Source organism: Haliaeetus leucocephalus, unplaced genomic scaffold, assembly GCF_000737465.1.
Source record: "Haliaeetus leucocephalus isolate CR32 unplaced genomic scaffold, Haliaeetus_leucocephalus-4.0 Scaffold340, whole genome shotgun sequence".
NCBI lineage: Eukaryota > Metazoa > Chordata > Aves > Accipitriformes > Accipitridae > Haliaeetus > Haliaeetus leucocephalus.
In genome coordinates this window covers 656,135-674,685 of record NW_010972776.1, presented here as the reverse complement: position 1 = coordinate 674,685, position 18,551 = coordinate 656,135, and the positions used below count along the sequence as shown (strand labels likewise).

Sequence of the window (18,551 nt, the reverse complement as noted above, 5' to 3'; positions counted from 1 at the left end):
GGTGAAAGATGTGTTGGACCGGTGGCTCCTCAGTGTCCCAGGGGATGTTGGTGGCCAAGTAAAAGTCTGATGGGGGACACTGGGGCTAACATGTTGACAGGTATCTGAGATAGCACCGCAGCCTGTGAACGGCAGTGGATTTTTCTGTTGATTAAGGGTGTATTTTGAAAAATAACACATTTTTAACTGTGACTCAAATGGAGGGATGGGACCAGATTCTCTGCAGATGACTAAACATGACACTACTCCACATGGGCAAGGCTTTTTGTACGGCTAAGGACACTGTGCTTTCAGCTTGCGGGGTATCGGTACATGTACTGCTGCTGTGCAATTACACACTAGACATTGCTAGCTATTTGTGGACGGATGAGGTTTGGGGTTTTTTTTTTTTCCAAGCTCTTTGGTTTGTCTTGCAGTGAATAAAATCTTGACCCTGTGCAGTATTCACATCTGTGCCTTGAATTAAAAAGTGGGCTGATAAGCAGTCTTTTTTATTACGTGGAGAGCACAGGTCAATTTTATAAAGAAGTTCCAGCAGAATGGATTTACAACTGCTCATAAAGATACTGAAAACAACAACAACAGGAAGAGGACACTGGCCTTTATTAGCTCCTTGCTTTGAGAAATACATTAATCAAATTAAATTCAGTTTAAAAGACCCAAAGAGGCATATATGAAAGGATTAGTCAATCGATGTGTAAATGAATTAGCAGTTCAGACATGTGATTAGTAGCAAAATCTGACTGTGAAAAAATAGCCTATGAATGACCAAACATACAGCCTCATCCACTGAGAAATGACCCACTGATTCCTGGCATCTTCAATAGCTAATATTCATCACACCAGGTAACATTTTTCATGTATATAACTGAAACAAAAGCCAAATACACGCACAGAGCAGTGTTCCAACAAACGAGATTCTGCCTTTATTGTACTTAGAACAACAACAGCTTTTAAGATTACAAAAAGAGCTGAACACCAAGCGTGAAGGTCTGCCCTGTGGCACAGCACAGGCTGAGTGCTTGCATGGGATCCAAGCATGGACTAAAACAGTCAAAAAGTGAAATTTTTATTTCCCCTAGCTTAGTGGGATTGGTTTTGTCTTTATCCTGGATGCCAGACAGGCTCCTCTTTTTGGTTACAAGAACAGACATCCTTCAGCCCCATACAGTGACTTCTGAGTCACGGTCGTCTCCTGCGCATCCTCCACTGCATCTCACCAGCCAAGGCAGCGGATGTCACTGCTCTCCAGTCTCGATGATGTCATAACATTGTAGGTCTCCATTTTCCTTATTCAACTGTATTCAGTTCCAATTTAAAAAAAAAAAAGAGCAGTGGCAACAATCCAACTAACATTCTTCTCTAGAAGCAGAATTTGGCCTCAGATGCTGTTAATTTGGGCAAAACACTGCCATTTCTGACAGGTGACTGAAAAACACTACAGTGTTGCAACTGCAATACAAGTGCAACCGTAATAAAATGCTATGTGTATGCTTCGACCTCACTGCACATCTTGCAGAGGATAAAGGTTCGTAATGCAGCAGCAAAGTCACACTGAGCCAGGGCAAAGGCTTTCTCCATGTCGTGCATAGCCCTTGCCTTGGAACCGCTCGCCTTGGACCCAGACCTAGGGAAATAACCACATTATTGTACCTGAAAGTCTTTCTGCCCATTCTGTAGGCTCCTCGTTCTTTTCCTTTTGGTAATCCTGCAGTGTTTGTTTCATGACTTTACTCAGCTATGGTGAAACAAGCAATTGTAGAGACATTATGCTTTGTTACTTTCATGACAATAGCTGTGGGCTGGGAGTCCTCCCCAGGCAAAAAGGCACCAGCAATGAGCTTTTTGGCTTATTACAAAGAAAATAAAGTATTATCAATATAGAGAACTCTTTTTATTACAGAAACATGTTAACAAATAAAAACTGCATTAAATTACCACAAAACACAAAATACCTGGCACAGAGAGCAGCTTACTATAAATTTGCTGTGGTTTTATGTGTGGTGCAGATATTTACTTTTTGAATCACAAGTGCAGGTTCCCCCGTCATTTTAAAAGGGAATGAGCAAAAGTCCCTCCATGTTGCCTGCGAGCAGGCAGGCAAGTGTGGGAGGGCTGAGCCTGTGCCCTTCTCCTCCAGAGCCACGCTGTGCCCCCACGAATGGGCTGGAGCACCCCGTCTGCAGCCAGGCTGCCCGGCCATGCCCAGAGCCTGCAGCAGGTTTCCATCCCTGGTCCCAGCCGCATGGTGCTGGTAACTGCTCCTGCCACCCTACCACACAGGCATCTCGCCCAGCTGCCAGTTTCCAGGTGCTCTGTCATTTCATAGTGGGCACCAGGACACGATGGTGCACAGCACAACTTGGCCAGTCATTATGGTACAAGAAAGGATTTCTGTGCCTCTAAAAGTCTACTTTGAAACAGTTAGAAAACAGCTACTGCTTTAGAATTCCAGGATTCTGCCCCGAAGTGCAAGGACACTTTGTGCAGTCAAAGAGGGCAAAGATAAAGAACACACCGTCATCCCCCGAGTGCAAATACTATCCCTGTCTAACCAGAATCAGCTACAAGAAAGCTGGAGAAGCAGATACCGATACCAGGCTGTGCCAGTGTATGCTCCATTCATGCCATGAAAGGATGGACCTTTGAACACTGGGCAGTACCTAACCAGAAAAAATTATCAAATTAGAAGTTTCCATTAATATTGGCACATACTGACTCATCTCCTGAAGAATATTTAGTTGCAATCCTGCTCCCTTCTCAAAGCATACCCAGTTGGAGAGGCTGCACACACAAGTTGCACACATCTGGCAGATGATACATAGGCAGCATCCCCTTCTAAACCATTTTTCATTTGTACTATGCTTCCACCAGCAAATCAGAGTATACAAATCCCTATTAAGTTTGATTTCTTCCCAATCTCCCAGCAGAAAAGTACCCAGGAGGATACCTCCACTCTCATGAACTAATGAAAACTTCACTGACATGAGCTTGGGCAAAATACAAAGCTCTCCAAAGGAGCTATTCAGACTGCTCATAAACATCCTTCTCTTGATGACAGAGATGAGGGTATTACTCACCCAGCTGTTCACTGTACTCTTCTGCTAATAGCCAGAAAATGTTCAAGAACAGAGGAATGCACCAGTAGGATTTTTTTACTGGTTCATTTGCAAATATTATTAGATCATATTGACACTTAAAATGCTTGCAGCCCTCTAAAACAGGAAAAGCTACTGAGAACACTGTCCTGTTGGCTGGGATTCAGGAAGGTTATCTAGGGATTCTGTTGTCACCTACGTGAAGGGATTTCAGGAGGAAAAGCACGACCAGAGCCATATCTAGCAGGGAAGGAAAACCCATTACAAACAGCTGTAAAGAAAGATCTTCCCCTTCAACAGTTTTGGGTTTTTTCCTTACCCCTTCCCTTAATGAAAATCCCATAGCATGATTGAAAAGTATCAGGAAAATTGTTTGTTTTACTGAGAGTTTGCAAAGAACACAGACGTACCATGAAGGCATTTGCATGAAGAGCTGACGGTGATGCTCAGCTCATAAACGGTCCAAGCAGCAATGTTTTCTGCACCATATATATGTGGCAATCAATTGGCCTAAACCTTATTCCCTTCACATTAAAGGCCTCTGACAAACACAAGTAGCTGGTATTATGCAGGGGGAACACAGCGCAGTGTGCTGCATGGGTCTGATCAGGTTCACTTCTCTAGACTCCGGCATTTGCTTCGCACTTGTGGCGTCGCAGTGCCGGGGGACCACACCAGCGCTCTGGGTGGGCACAGCTCCGCCACAAGCTCTGCCCCGTACTGCAGCGGTGAAACCACTGCCTGCCAGAGAACTGCGTGCGGCAAGGCACGGACTTGCTGTTTGCCTGCGCCGGCACGAGGACCCCTTGTAGACGTCTGTTGGTAAAGCTGGACTGCATCGCAGCCCCGATGAGGAGTATTACCCTGACAAGAGCCTGTATGTGCTGCGCTCACCAACACACCCGGCCAGGTCTGACCAGGCGGTTTTGATGGGCTCACGGCTGTGCTGGAAGGGGGGGAACTGAAATACCGCAGGGAACGCAGGCTTGGCCACTTTGTGGGAAGCGGAGCCCAGCAAATAAACAAATCTGAATACAGGTGTTGGGTGGGCCTGCGTTCCCTTCTCAACTTGAGGTATGAAACGGAGTCAAGCCAACGCTTACACCTGACAAACCAAGCCTGCTTTTCTCAGATATTCCTGACTGCTGGAAGTCACCAGCAGCTGCAGACCTATCAGCCTGTACCATTTGCTGGTCATGGACTGAAAGCCCTCGTTAGCGAGGGCACATTTATCCATCCTTGTGGCAGAGCCACAGACTGTGCCACCACCATGACACGTGGGGCTGCTGGGGACAGGCGGCACATGCGGGACCATGTCCCCCCCAGGCTGCAATCAACCGCTGCAATTAGCAGGAGCCATGCACACCGCTTGGAAGGGCATAAAGTCTCTTTGGTGTTTCCTTTACAAGCCCCTGAAGCGTCACGGCAGCACCAGCCAGTTACCACAGCCACCTCCCAAAGGACAGGATTAACAGCAGGAGCCCCGTGGCCTCGCAGATCCTGGCCCCGCTGCTTTGCTCCCGGGACACTCGTCTGCTGGCATCAGAAAGAATAGTTGGCAGCAACAGAAAATAAGTAGTGTAGCTGCAAACCCAGGCTCTGCGGACACCCAGCTGGAGCAGAGCTGGTGAGGGGCTAGGCAGGGGGCTTCAGGTGCCCACAGGAGGAGGGGAGACCATGAGGTCTGAGGACATCAGGCACTTGCGGAGGTGGGTACGGCTGTGTTGGAGAAGCAGCAGCTGTCAAGGACAGGAATGTGACTTCTGAGCGCTTGGGCATCTGTGGGGCAGACGGAGATCCAGCTTGACCAGCCATAGGAAAAACATCACAGGTGGAAAACAGCAGCCATCCGCCATCTTTGGGGATTTCTGAAGGTCATCTTCCTCTCCAGCCCTTCTGCTGACAACCTCGTAACGCTCCATCAGCTAATATTAACACTCGTCCGTGCTGCTGTGCAGGCAGGTCTGTGGGGCCGCAGATGGCAGTGGCATGCTGTCCGGAGTAGACCCCACGATGGCTGCTCGGCAGCTTTCTGACCCAGCAGCAGGTCCTGTAAATTCATCAGTCTGCAAATTCTTCTCACCCCCGCAACTCTTCAGTGTTTCTCTACTGCAATACTTTAACCCTTCTGCTTCCCAGCACCATAATGCAAATAAGAAGTCCCAAAGGAGGCCAGTAAAGTAACCCACACCCAAACTTATAGGTTCAACCTGCTTGTTGTCTTGTTCTGTTTTTAAAAAAAACCCAAACCCAACAACTGCTGGCATTTCCTCCAATCTCCTGTGGCCCTGGGCCACTAAAAGTCACTGTGGAAAATAGACAAATGAGAGAGCGTAGATACGGTGCCACAGCCACTGTGCCACAGTTCCCTGCCCCAGCACAGCGAGCCAGCCAAATCTAGGCAGAAGCCATGGCAGGTAGTTCAGTACCTCAGAAAAAATAGAAATCTCAGGAATCCCAGCAGGTAGTCGTTTGTTACTGTCCATCTTCTTGGCGCACCGCCTCTGTAAAGGGGATTCCTCAAGGCACTGCAGTGCAGTAGTGCAGAAATAACAGGCAGGAGATGGCTGAAATGGGGGTGGCAGAGCTGGGAGGTCCCTCCAGAAGATCACTGTGCATGGAAGTAGATTGGCCTGACTTTTCCAGACAGGATCTTGGGAACCTGCACAGAGATGATCTCAGCCATCATTTCAGGGTAGTCCACGCTCACCATATGTGCCTTAATTAAAAGGTCAAATGTAAACTGATGCAGATCCTTGGCAATCTGGGGAAGGAAGAAAGTTTGTTAAACGAGAAGTTCCCAGTCAGCTATTTCTCTGGGAAGATACCGAGCAGATGTTAGCAGGCACAGCAGGTCAGGGCTGGACCTTGCTACAGTGGGACCTGCTTTGCTCTGGCCATCCACTGCCATGCTAGCAGTTATCAGATGGCAGGTATGCACCCCAAAGATGAGCAAGGGAACTACCCAGCCTGGGAGCATGTAGCGTATTTTTCCATCGTCCTTCACACTCAGACATTACTGAGTCTGACAAAAACTGAGATGTATAAAAATGGCACTTTCTTACTCCTACAGAGACTTGTCTCACTGTGTGCAGATGCTGCTGACTTCACTTATTAAGAATTACTTTTTGCTTGTAGACATGTAACTGTATGGGCATGGAGTTGAGCCCCAGGAAAGGTCTAGCTCATGTTTCACCAGCACAACTTTAAGTCACAAATAGAGAATTTGTTTTCACTGCTGTAATCAGAGAAGATTCACTGGGGACACTGAGATTTTGAGCTGTTCTGCTAGGCTGAAAATGGAAAAGTGTCATCTACAAAGAGCTTTTCATTGCTAAAAAAGGAAGCCTATAACCCCAAGCACAAGAGTGGTTATTGCAGGGAGTGACAGGCACAGATAACTTTCACTCCCTCAGCAGAGTTAGTGTCTCTTTTCTCTGTCGCTTAATCTGGAGCACACTGCAATACTGTCCCTGCAAAGGTGTGCCAAGAGTTAAAAAAAAAAAAAAACCACAAAGAATCACAGAATCATCGAACAGCCCAGGTTGGAAGGGAGCTCAAAAGGTCACCCGGTTCAACCTTCCCTGGGAAAGGGAGCCTGGATGAGACTATCTAGCACCCTGTCCAACCGCATCTTGAAAACCTCCAGTGAGGGGGACTACCTCGACCGTGGGGAGGTTGCTCCAGTGAATGATCGTTCTCACTGCAAAAAGTTTCTTTCTTATGTGTATAGATAGACATTTCACTGTCCTCTCTTACAGGATGCACGGAGTCCAGGACCTTGGTGAGCTGGTAAAATCGCCGAGAGCAGGAGGTAGGGTTCTTCCTCTTGCAAGCGATGATGCGGTCAAGTTCCTTAATGTAATTCATTCGAAGTTCATCAAAGAGCTTCTGGTTCTTCAGGCCATCCACTGGAACTGATGGAACATGGGAAGGAAACAGTAAGAGTTGCCCAGAGAGTGGAGAGAATAAAAGAGCAAGAGGAAGGCTGAAGAAGTGGTCAGTGCAGATCTAAGACAAAAGATCTGCCCACCAGCTCTGCTTTTGCTACAGCCCTCACACTGGTCAGCTTGTTGGACTACTGCTAATCCAAGGACCCTTGTTCAGCACTCGTTAAAAAAGAGATGCAATATAACAAATTGCAGTGCTATTTTCCTGCTCAGCAGCTGATGCTCAGAGGTCCCCATGATAACAGCAGTTAGGCTGAGGAGCAACCTCCTGCAGGAGCTGCATGGGAGAAACACTGCAACGTGTGGAGGTGGGGTGGGCTAGCTGCAGGGGGGCTGGGTGGTGGCACCCTTATCCTTGGCAGCTCGTTGTCTCTGAGCAGCTCAGATTGAAACAGAGAGGAGAACATCCAAAGGCATCCCTTGGGAAGTATGAGTACATGCACATGCACAGGGAAAGCACCGGATACCTCTAGGGCGATACAGCATATAGCAGCCGGAGATCTGTTGAGGAAAGGATGTGAGTACTTACTTATACTGAAGAAGAGTAGAGCCTTCATACAGAGAAACTCCTGGGGTGTGATCTGAAGCCACCCAAACTCCTGAGAGAGGTGCCGCATCCTGACACATTGGCTGTACATTCTGGATTTGTGCATCCGGTACCTGGCAGGGCAGAATGTGTAACGCGTGACAAGGAGATCAAAGCTTTGCCTGTGTGATGTGCGGGGCAGGTCACACTCTGTCTGACCTAGCAATCCCAGCCTCATCTGGCACATCCCTGCTGCCAAGAATCTGAGCCCTGTCTCAGGGGATGCTGGCACCAACAGGCCTGCATGCAGGAGAGGAACGTTTTCCAAAATGCCCGTGTGTAATCCTCTTCGTCTGGAAATAGAGGACTACCTGGGATTTGCAGAGTTCGTTTGACCCTCTGCCTTCCTGGAAAATGACTGCAATGACTCACCAAATGTGACTACCTGCAAGGGATACGAAGCTAAGCTCGGAGTTCTCAGAGAGAGGGTGTGGTTTTGCTTGCTGCTGTGCTTAGTTATTGTTTTTAAGCAATTCTACCTTAGTGCCAGCAAACCCTCCCCAGCTCTAAGTTGATGGTACATCAGAGAGAACCCATCAGGAACTTACAATATATGTTTGTTTCAGTTCCTGTTTGCTCCAGCTGACCAAGCAAGCTGAAAACAGGAACTCAAATCTTCAGAAAAAAGGCAGGTCTGTATGGACCAGCCCCTCACACCCAGTACCAGCGCTTGCTGCTGCTCTGATGGAAGTTGAACCCAAGGCAAGGTTGAGGGAAAGGGAAGAAGGACCAGAAGAGACATTGCAATTCTCCTTATTGCTCCTGGAGATCACTGCAGAGCACTTAGAGGGGAAAAGCAGGGTCCTCCTCTGCTTTGTTGGTCAGCTCTGAAAGCACGATTCCTCAAGCTGCACATTTCATAAGCAGATGGGAAAGCAAATTCCTTGTCTTGTTCTCATTTCTCACCTAGTCTGACCCAGACAAAACACATTATTAGATTGTTGTTATTTTGCACTTACTCATTGAAGACCAAATCTGGAGCGAAGTAAAGCATTCTGGAGTTGACGTTGGTGAAAGATCTCCAACCCATAGCAAAAACCATAAGGCCCATCCAAGAGTACTGGATTATTGACATCTGGTCATCCACATGCAGATTGCGAAATCCTATTAAAAAATGAGAGGGATATTACAGATTAATACTGGGTTCCTGCAGTTACCAGGACTGGTTTCATGCAGACTCCAGTTCTCCTGCGGCATTCCTGTTATGACAAGGTGGTCCACAGCCTAACCTCAGCTTGTCCTGGGACACACACACACACACAGAGCCAGGTGACACAACTGCGGTGTCAGCAGCCGGGTGCTCACACTCTGATGGATCATCAGAAACAGCCACAGCACAAAACTGCAACTGGAAGGGGAGAAAGGGGATCCCCAGACACACGGAGGGAATAAAGACCAGGTGAAAAACACAAGCAGCAAAGTGTTTTAAAGGAAGGCAATGACAAGTGGCAATAAATGACATCTTCCCCTTAAGAGTCTCAAAGATCTTCACAAATTGCATTTGAAGGCTTTGCAAGACCCAGTGAGGTGGGCAAGCATCACTCTGCAACAGACTGGGCAAAAAAGATACAGCAGGATGGGATTCAGTGACCTCCTGAAGTCCCGCAGGGTAATACCTCCAACTATGGGGTGCTGAACCGGTCCAGCTGCCCCAGCACCAGGCTCGCCCTGCCACGGCCCTCGTTTCTGGCACTGATTAGACACCCAGACCCGCTGAGTCTTACTGTGCCATATGCTCTGCAGTCACGACATAACCCCCAAGGTCTCCGCTCCAAAGCATTCACAATTACCATGTGTGACAGTATGTCAAAAGTAAGCGAAATAAACAGCTGATGAGGATTTGTTTGCTTTGTGCTGCTAACAGAAATAAATCAGCCGAAGGGGAGCGGGAGTCCCAGCGGCAATACAATTAACCAGACCACATTCTCCAGGCACTGAGGCAGAAACAAGCCCTCATTAACCAATTACCTCCTTTGGTACAATTCTGGCACTCAAGGAAATAAGACGAAAAACTTCCTTTACTTTCAACCCGTTAGGACTTCGCCAAATTTAAGTAAATGGATTTTAATGTGTAATGCTCAGAGCCAGCAAATAACCCCGAGGCCTCATCACACGATTAACAGACTGAATACACAAAGCATTTATCTAATGAGTATGAAAATGAATATGAAAACCTCTGCTGAATTGCAAGCTAAACAAAAATATCAATTAAATTCAAATTAGTATTCCCAGATGGTGGTTCACAGTTAAATCCCAGGCATGTTTACAACACACGCACAAACATCACCTCCAACACTGTACTTTTTTCCAGATACTTGTAAGTAGTCAAATGTAATCTGGTTTCAAGAAAGTCCTATGTTATTTCAATCAAATATTAAAGCAATTCTAACACCTCCAGTGTATAATTATAATCCATTGAGGCGAGCATCTGTCTCCTGCTTGGGAAGCTGTCAACTGCAAATAAGCATAAGTCATACTTTATTGCTGATTAAACTTGCTTTACGTTTGTACATTTTCCTTTCAGTTTGCATGTCACCAGATTAAAAAACCAAAGCCTGCACACAAGTAGCGTCCTACTGAACCTGGATAGGTGATTTCTCGGCTACCAGCTGAACACAAACCTTCTGGCAGCCAGAGTGAAACTCGTTAACAGTACACGAGTATAAACAAGGCATCTGGGCAACTCAAGGACTTCAGAAAATCAGCCATATTTATCTCTAGGACATGTCTAAGTCAGATTTTCCTATTTAATTACAGTACCACATGCTATAAAAATACTTTCTATTTATCCAGTAAATTTGGTCAGAGATGAATTCACTGCTTAGTAAAATCTAAGCCACTCATGGTGACTGCTTCCTTGAATTTCCTCCTGCTCCATACTTGCCACAGGTCTCTTTCCTTGCCTAGACTTTCTGAAAAGATTGGAAAAATTTGAGTTACTTGAAGAGGAGCTGTGCTGCTGGCCCTTGTAGTTGAGACTTTGCAGTGAGTAGGCAGTGAGATGGTGCAGGGAATGCTCCCACACCGGCACTGAGTGATGACAATGAACATTTCATCAGTCTGCTACACACTCATCCCCCCGCAAACTGGCTGGTTCTTTCCCCTTTTTAAATTGCTCTTTGAAGGAAAACCATATCTTGTCCTCTGAGGGAATTAGCAGACAACGCTCTATTAAAAAACAGAGCAAACATGAAAGAGCAGATCGGATTGAAGACTGATGGCCAAAACTTCTTCCGTAGTTTGAAGGATGCTCTGGAGAAGGCTCAGCACAGCTCTCCCGCCAGGACAGCAAGGACACACAGGCCAGCGTGTTCAGGGAAAGGAGCTCCTCAGGAAAGATGCTCTTAACCACACAGACAATAAAATCCTGTGAATACAAATGTATTTATGATGGCAGATGCTCTGTCTTCAGAAGAGATGCAAGAAATTCCCAACAAGAAGTTGGGCCCAAGATGTGCTGTAGGGCCAGAAATGAACTGCAAGCCAAGGCATGATGGAGAAGATGAGGTGGGGGAGGAAGAAGGCAAACCGGAGATCTCCGCCGTTTGGCTTCCCTCGTGCCTATATTCTGGGAGCGAGGCCCATAAATCCTACCAACAAAGAGGAAACCTATACTCTGTACGTGACTTGGAGACAGAAAACATACCTGTGAACAGCAAACTCTGTGAAATTTAACCCTAATTCTCACAAGCAATCCATCCCCCTCTTGCTGGGTTCAGCATCAATGGGATGAAGCCATTGGAAGCACCAACATCTATGGTAGAACCTCCTCCTTCTGCTCGCCCCATCGTGATGCTGCAAGCGCTGCCTCTGCCCCTGCAAACCAGCACCAAAGCTGCCTCCACAGGCGGCAGTTCTCATCTAGGACTGGCTTCCTCTTAACTACTGAGTATCACCTTTCCAACACATTTGTGAAAGTATTTGTTGCACCTAATCTTTGCTATGAAGAAAGATTTTGGTGCACTTGCTCATTACCTTGCAATTATGTTCACTAAAAAAAAAAATATTTGCGCAAGATTTATCAGTGTTAAGGAAAGGTATTTGAACACAACAGTTTTGTTGTTACAGGACTTAAAGTTTGCTTTCTGCTTGTCCACAAAAACAAGTTCTAGAAACAGTGGTCAACTTTTCTAAAAGGAATCACTGCTTCCAGTTTCTGAGCTGAAATGCCTTGAAACAAAACTGATTTTCAGAAACCACATACCTATCATTTTCTGTAAACCTCCCTGCTCCAGGCATCTTAGATGATATATGGCTAAAATCACTGTAGAAGAAAATAAATACAAACCTAATGCCACAACATATTGTTAAATTTTTAGTATTGGCATAGTTTGAAGACACATAAATGAAGATACCTTCTACAGAAAAAAATCATAGCAAAAGTAAAATTAAATGTACTGATGACTTGAAAAAGATCAATGCGTAACCTTTTTCTTGTGAATAATCTTACAGCAGCATAGTTTGGAAATAAATTCTTCATCTTCTCTCTTGATGCACTCCTGTGCCAGAATGATATCTTCCTAAGAGATCAGCAACTGAACACCTCACATGTTACCAGAAAGTAACACCTCTAATATAAACAAATATTCATTTTGTATCTGGAAATTTTATTGTCCAGAGAATGGAAAAAAAGATGCACAATTAATTGTATCCTTACAGTTAAAGGGTGAGTTAGATACATTGTAAGCAGTATATTTGAAACAGAAAAGCAAGCAAGCAAGCCATGGGCCGCAACACCCATAAAGCCCTAACTAATGGGAAGTACACAGAGACTTTGCAATAGCTCTAATAAATAGGTCCATCTCCCATGATACCAGGTGGAGTACTTCACCTGATCATGTGTGCCAAGTTGCTAAAAAGGCGAAGGGTGTTCATCTGCCTTACTGGCAGCAGAGACGCAGCCTGCCCGTGTCCTTCTACTGCTCTGCTGTGAGGCAGCCTTTCCCCATACGCTTGCAGTCCGGTTATTTTTATTAGGCCGGTTTCCTAACAGCTTTGGGAATGAACTGAAGACTTTTCATTTGCTGCCAGATAAAATGATCTTTAAACTAATGTGTTTGAGTGCTGATCCAAATTAACTGTAACACCTTTATTGAATTTATGTATATGGAATAGGAAAAATACATACTCCTTCCACTTACCTTGAAGTAGACAGATTTTATGGATTTAATCAGATCTTTTAATTTTGTGTTTCAGCAGCTTTCCTGGCAAGCCGTGGTTATTTAATCTTTCCTTTCCAGGGAAATCAGTTTGATCCTATCTTCTCCTCTGCAGGATGTCAATTGCATAGGGTCTAAAGGGCCACATATCACACCTTCTCCGCTAGACACGCTGATACTGCTACTGCAGGCAAGCAGGATTCAGAAATGCTCCTACTCGATGCAGCCTTGTTTCTAGGATATCACTGAAACCTCGCTGGAAGAAGTGCAGCAACACCTTGCTGCACATTAATCACTCTTGCTATACGGGTGATGTTGAATGCAGGATGCAAGGTTAATCATCACCTATTAACCAACATTAATCTATTGCCAGTATTATCAGGCTGAGGCTACCTCTATTACAGGTGCAAGTTCCCCCTCCTCCCACCAGCAGCAGTCACTGCCCTTTTACATTAAGATATATAAGATATGTATCTTAACTAACAGGCAGGGCTGCTTACACTTAGTTAAGCCAAAGCTTGTGCCAGATGTGCTTCGTTAATGGGGAAAGGGGAAGAGGGGATAACATTTCCACCCTGCCTGTGGACCTGCTGAGGACTACACAGCACTTCCAGCAGGCAGATGACGCCTGCTGTTGGGCTGCGTTGTGGGGCAGGCAACAGAGCAAGGTTTGCCTGCTCCGCACCAGAAACACCTGCCGAGACGTGCTGCTTTGGCCGTCAGCCTCGGGCACTGTTCCTACTCACCGCAGAGGCAGGCTGCGCTGCCACAATGCAGCGGCCGGTCAAGCCCTCCAGTCTGCTCCCGTTGCACCTCGCCAGCAACGGCATTCATTAAACAGCCTCCACTCTCCCAACAGACCGTCTGAAGATCTTTCTGTTTTGACAAAAACAACTGCATCCTGCTGTTTTAAATTGCTTGGAGTTTGTTTCCACTACTTCTGCCCCTGCATGCATTCGCCCACACTGCCCCTCTCCTGAGCCCGCCAGGCGCCAGGCTGCCTAGCGAACCTGCAGACCTGGGAACTAAAAACACCTGTGGCTATGGGGTAGGATTCTGCAAATTTACCCAAAAAGCGAGGCAGCCACAGTGCGCGCAGGGAAGGGCAGTGCCTGGGCACAGCTGCCCACCCCTGGAGCCGGCGCTGCCAGCTGCGCCTGGCCCTCGCCCAGCTCCCATGAAGCACCAGCACCGGAGCAGGCAGAACCCAGCAGTGGGTGAGATCCACCTTGCAGCGGCAGCTGGACTGCTGCTCGAGTGAAGGAGCTGCATAACACCACCTGGAGCACCAGAACAGCAACAGTGCTGTGATTGTTTCTTCCTTCCCTGGAAAATATCAGGAGAATGACTAAGTGGTGAATTTGCGGTTATTACTGTTGAACTCCAGCGTTGGCACATGTCAGGGAACTGCTGGAGAAAGACGGAGAAAACACACTGGCTTTGCCTCTTGCTCCAGGCACAGTGATGCTAATGGTCAGGCCAGCACCAGCTCCGCAGCCAGCGGGATGGGGAAGGCAGCCAGGCAGCATCCCACCACAGCCACCTAGGAAGAAGAGCTGGGCTCCATAAGGGATCCCCTGGCCTGCGGAGGGGGTGGAGGTTCTACTGCAACTACCCAGAGAGCGCTGACTGCTCAGCTGTAAAAATATGAGAATTAATTCTGCCCAGATGCCATTGCTGGCACAGCAGGCACCAGCCCCAGGAGGCAGCGGTGCAGCAGCTGGCACCGCCATGCAGCCACGCACCATGGGGTCAGAGATCAGGCGCAGTATGGGAGAGTAAAAGCCTTTGATAAGGGGGTGGTTACAATGAAAAATGTTTTTCAAAGCACTCTCCCTTTCCATTAGCACTAGTGCAGCTTTACAGCCTCAGCCCCCGGATTGCCGGTCTGGTTTCATGGTGTCTCTGTGTACTTTTCTGAAGAAATCTTGATGTCTGATGTAGATAAGCCAGAAGAGAAAGCATTATTTGTCCCTGGTTTCACAAGCTAGGTGAACCTTTTCTGACTCCAGAATATAAGAAATAGAATGGGCTACACTGCATTTAAGCATATTCATACTAACAGCCCTCCTGGACCTACCAGTTAGGCTACTTCCAGGAGGATTGCTAAATTTCTGGGAACATCAAACATCTAACTACAGTTCATCACCAGTTTTTGGCACATAGTGGCAAACTTACTTTGCCTCAGTTTCCTCCTTTGGTCATATCACCCCGTCCATAAAGAGTCGGATCCCTGCTTTCTGTGGCATTTCCCGAGGAACAGGCCCAGGGTGAGGATAGCAGCTTGGTATCGTCCCCGCACCCCAGTCTCAGGGATGCTAGACGGTGAATTGGATCCTTCTGCATCCAGAGTGATCTCAGCCTTCTGTAATTTCAGCTGGCATTCAGCTGGCAGGATTAGGACATGCAACAGGCAGCACATTACAGCCTGGTAACCTCTATGCTCAGAACCAAGGAGTGTATTCAATGGAACACATATATCACTAGGATGCGTTCATTTACAGCACCTGATAACTATTACTATTTGGAAACTTCTGCACCCTAATGTACTCCTGTACCACAACTCTGAATGCATCATAAATATATTCCAGCAGCCTGTCACACAAGAGCAACCTGACTACCAGGAAAAAGCCCTTTGTGATTTTGTATCTCTCTTTTGCTATTTTACAATTAATTGGATTGTGAAATACAAAAATAGTGAGGAAGGACCTCACCCATCTCTCAAGCCTCAGCTCCTTTCAGCCCAGCTTCCCCCATCTCACTTTCACATCATGAAGTGGCACACTTCTGATCCACCTGGGGAATTTACCCTTTTCACCACTTCATGCGGGTTATGGGACGGGGCTAATACCTGTTTAGAGAAGGCGTCTGCAGGTCTGGTGGACACAGGTCTGCAAGTGGAGCAAAAACCCTGCAGGGAGAGCGGGAAGAGAGCAAGACCCTGAAGCCCTGACCCGCAACAGCCCTTCCCACACAGGGAAGCAGACGCATGCATGGCGACACAATACTGTGTGCCAGGGGCTATCAGCAGGGACAGACCCAAAAGCACAAGTTTCAACATACTTTGTCACTCCCTAGTCACCCAAAGGAGACAAACCCCATGCTGCTGCAGCCTGCTTTACGGAGATATTACACAGACAGGTGCCCCAGGAAGATGCTCCCCCAAGGAACCGTGTGATGGCGAGACACAAGCTGCAGACCACCTCCTTTGAACCCACCCCAGGCAATGCAAGCAGGGGGCTTTAGGGACGTGCCAGGGAAGGTACAGGATTTGTTAGGTTTTTAGCTCACCTGGCAAGGCCTTTGCCCATTTGACCACGTAGACCAGCTGCCTCTCCCCAAGCTCATTCAGGCTGGTCAGCAGATTGGAGAAGGAGTCCGGCTGGCTGTTGTCGTGGCCGGCACACACCACACCAGGCTCGATGGCCTCCAGGACGTTGAGGAAGATGGGCTGGCACTCATACCCATCAATGCGCGTCATCACCATCTTGGGAGCTTGCTCCTCGGTGGGGCTGGATGAGCTGGCTGCCTCCAAGTCATCTTGTGTCTTCAGGTTACCCAGCTTCTTCAGCTTGCGGGCTGTGGAAATGACACATTTTAGTGTAATGCTTGAAAATAAAAAAAAGCTTGAGGTTTCTTGGCCTCTAGCTCCATCACTTATATTTACAAGGAAAGGGAAACTGATGGCCAGCAGCAGCTAGTCCTTCAGGGCACACTGCCCAAAGAGTGCCTTGGCATCACAGACCTCACGTAAAGACAAAGGGGAGCACACACTGTGCAAGGAAATCCATTTGCTCGTTAATCTTACATGGAAAAGAACAAGCATCATTTACATCCCCACCTGTGACCGGTCTCACATTAACTCCCACTGAGAAATGGAGAAGAACTGGGGAAACGAGGGAAGAGGTGACTCGATTCAAACAACTACTCACATGCAATTAAAAAGGGAAGAAACACAAGCAAATAAACTCAGCAGACAGTCACGTTCCAGGGAAAAAAGCCTTTGCACTCGGATACTCAAGGGGGATTGTTCCATCCCAGCCCACAGTGGAACCGGGCTGCAACCAAGAGAAATACCTTCTCCCTGCCCGGGGCTCCTGCAACCCCTGATGCCCTCTAACCAAGCTCTCCCAGATGGGTCACTAGTCTACAAATACATTATGGAAAATACATTTTAAAAGCTAGTAGGTGGTTCCACAGCTGTCTCCCTGGAGCCTCCCCAGCAAGCCCACCAACGAGAAGACTCGAGAAGGGGTGGCCTTGATCTGCCAGCCAGCTTCAAGAGCAACATCAGCAGAGTGGGCTTGTGGGGCTGGGACTGCAGGCAGCCCACGACTGTGCCCAAGTCACCGTGACCAAGTGTCCCTCCTGTGCAGCTGGATCTTAATTACGGATGCTAGTCTGCTAGCAAGATACATCAGGAGCTTCAGATGCGTGACTTCAGAACTCTCGGAGAGTCAGTGTTCAGCCAATGTGGTACCTATATAAGGGTGCTCAGCACAACACAGGTTGGCAGGCTACTGCAGATAGGAACAGCTTTCACCCCTTACCAGCTCCAAAACCCCCTTATTAATTACAGAAAAAAAGCTGATTGTTTAATTCAAGTGGCAAACATAACATCAAACCAATTGTCCTTGGGGTTTTAGCTCCTTCATTACATGATACTTATCTCAAATCTCCTTTCAGCTGTAATTAGAAAAATAAGCAGCGAAACATAAAAATGTCAAGTTAAAGTGCAGCTTTGTAAATCAATTAAAAACTTTGATCTTTTAAGTAATGTACTTTGGATGATCTACTGTATGAGCAATTAAGACAGGCTGTTCTGTAAAAAAGGAGGAGAAAGGAGTGATAAAAATAAAAGAAAGCAACAGGAAAACAGGGCTGCAGTGCAGTGTGACATCCTTCGGCCATTGTCTGCTCGGGTGACACACCAGCCAGAGCATTGAGCCTCCCCTCTCCCAGCCCTCCAGAAGTCGCAGGCAGCACAGGCAGCACCACAATCCGGCAGACCCCGACACTCTCATCTTGAACCCCTGGCAAGCCGATCCCCCGGGACAGGTATGGCACTGCTCTCCCTGGGAGCTGCACCGGGGTTTTGCTCTCAACAAGCAGCACAGAAGGAGAGGCGTGCAGAACGCTGCTCCCGCATTTCCAAACAATGTTGTTAATTTGGGAAGGAGGCACTGGGGCTGACTCCACCTGAGGCAGAAACCATGTCTCATGGTTGTGCTTAGCACTGGACCTTTCGAGACAGGGTGCTGCTAGGAAAAAAAAGCTCCCTGGCTTAAAAGAAGAAATAAAAACCAAACCGTATCTTCCAAAGATAAATAATCAGTGCCCATAAGGTCCTGTGTGTAACTGGAACCAAACCCACACTGTGTAAAACACACACACGGTTTGGTTTAAATGTTAATTCATTTTTAAGAAAAAAAATGTATGTAGTACTGAAAGATATTGAGCGAAGTAAGAAGAGAGCAAGCAACCAACCTTGCTGGCTGTGAGACTGCAGCCATAAACCAAAGCCCTCTGTGTCAGAGAGCAGTGAAGCTGGATAACTGCTCTTATCAGAGAAGCCTTATGTTTGTGCTTTCCCGGAGCAGTTGTTCCACAGATCACTAAAATACTGATGTTACTAGATGAAGAAAAGCTTCAGAGGTAGAGTAGCTTATATTCAGTCACCTGTGCAAAAACCCTTTTTTGTGGCAGCTCCTACTCAGCAGCTACTGGGAACAAAAACAGAAATAAAAGAATAGAAATT

General features: G+C 47.1%; 1 protein-coding gene across 1 annotated transcript in view; it reads right to left on the bottom strand.

Annotated features, from left to right (window-relative positions):
* Positions 1-5,506: 5,506 nt before the first annotated feature.
* AR (androgen receptor) overlaps positions 5,507-18,551 on the bottom strand; it is a 141,690-nt gene continuing 128,645 nt past the window's right edge. The window contains exons 5-9 of the mRNA XM_010572522.1: positions 16,085-16,372; positions 8,594-8,738; positions 7,578-7,708; positions 6,858-7,015; positions 5,507-5,862 (exon numbers count right to left, since the gene is read on the bottom strand). Of these exons, the coding sequence (XP_010570824.1) occupies positions 5,707-5,862; positions 6,858-7,015; positions 7,578-7,708; positions 8,594-8,738; positions 16,085-16,372 (878 nt within the window). The 3' untranslated portion in view covers positions 5,507-5,706. The remainder of the gene's footprint in view (positions 5,863-6,857; positions 7,016-7,577; positions 7,709-8,593; positions 8,739-16,084; positions 16,373-18,551) is intronic.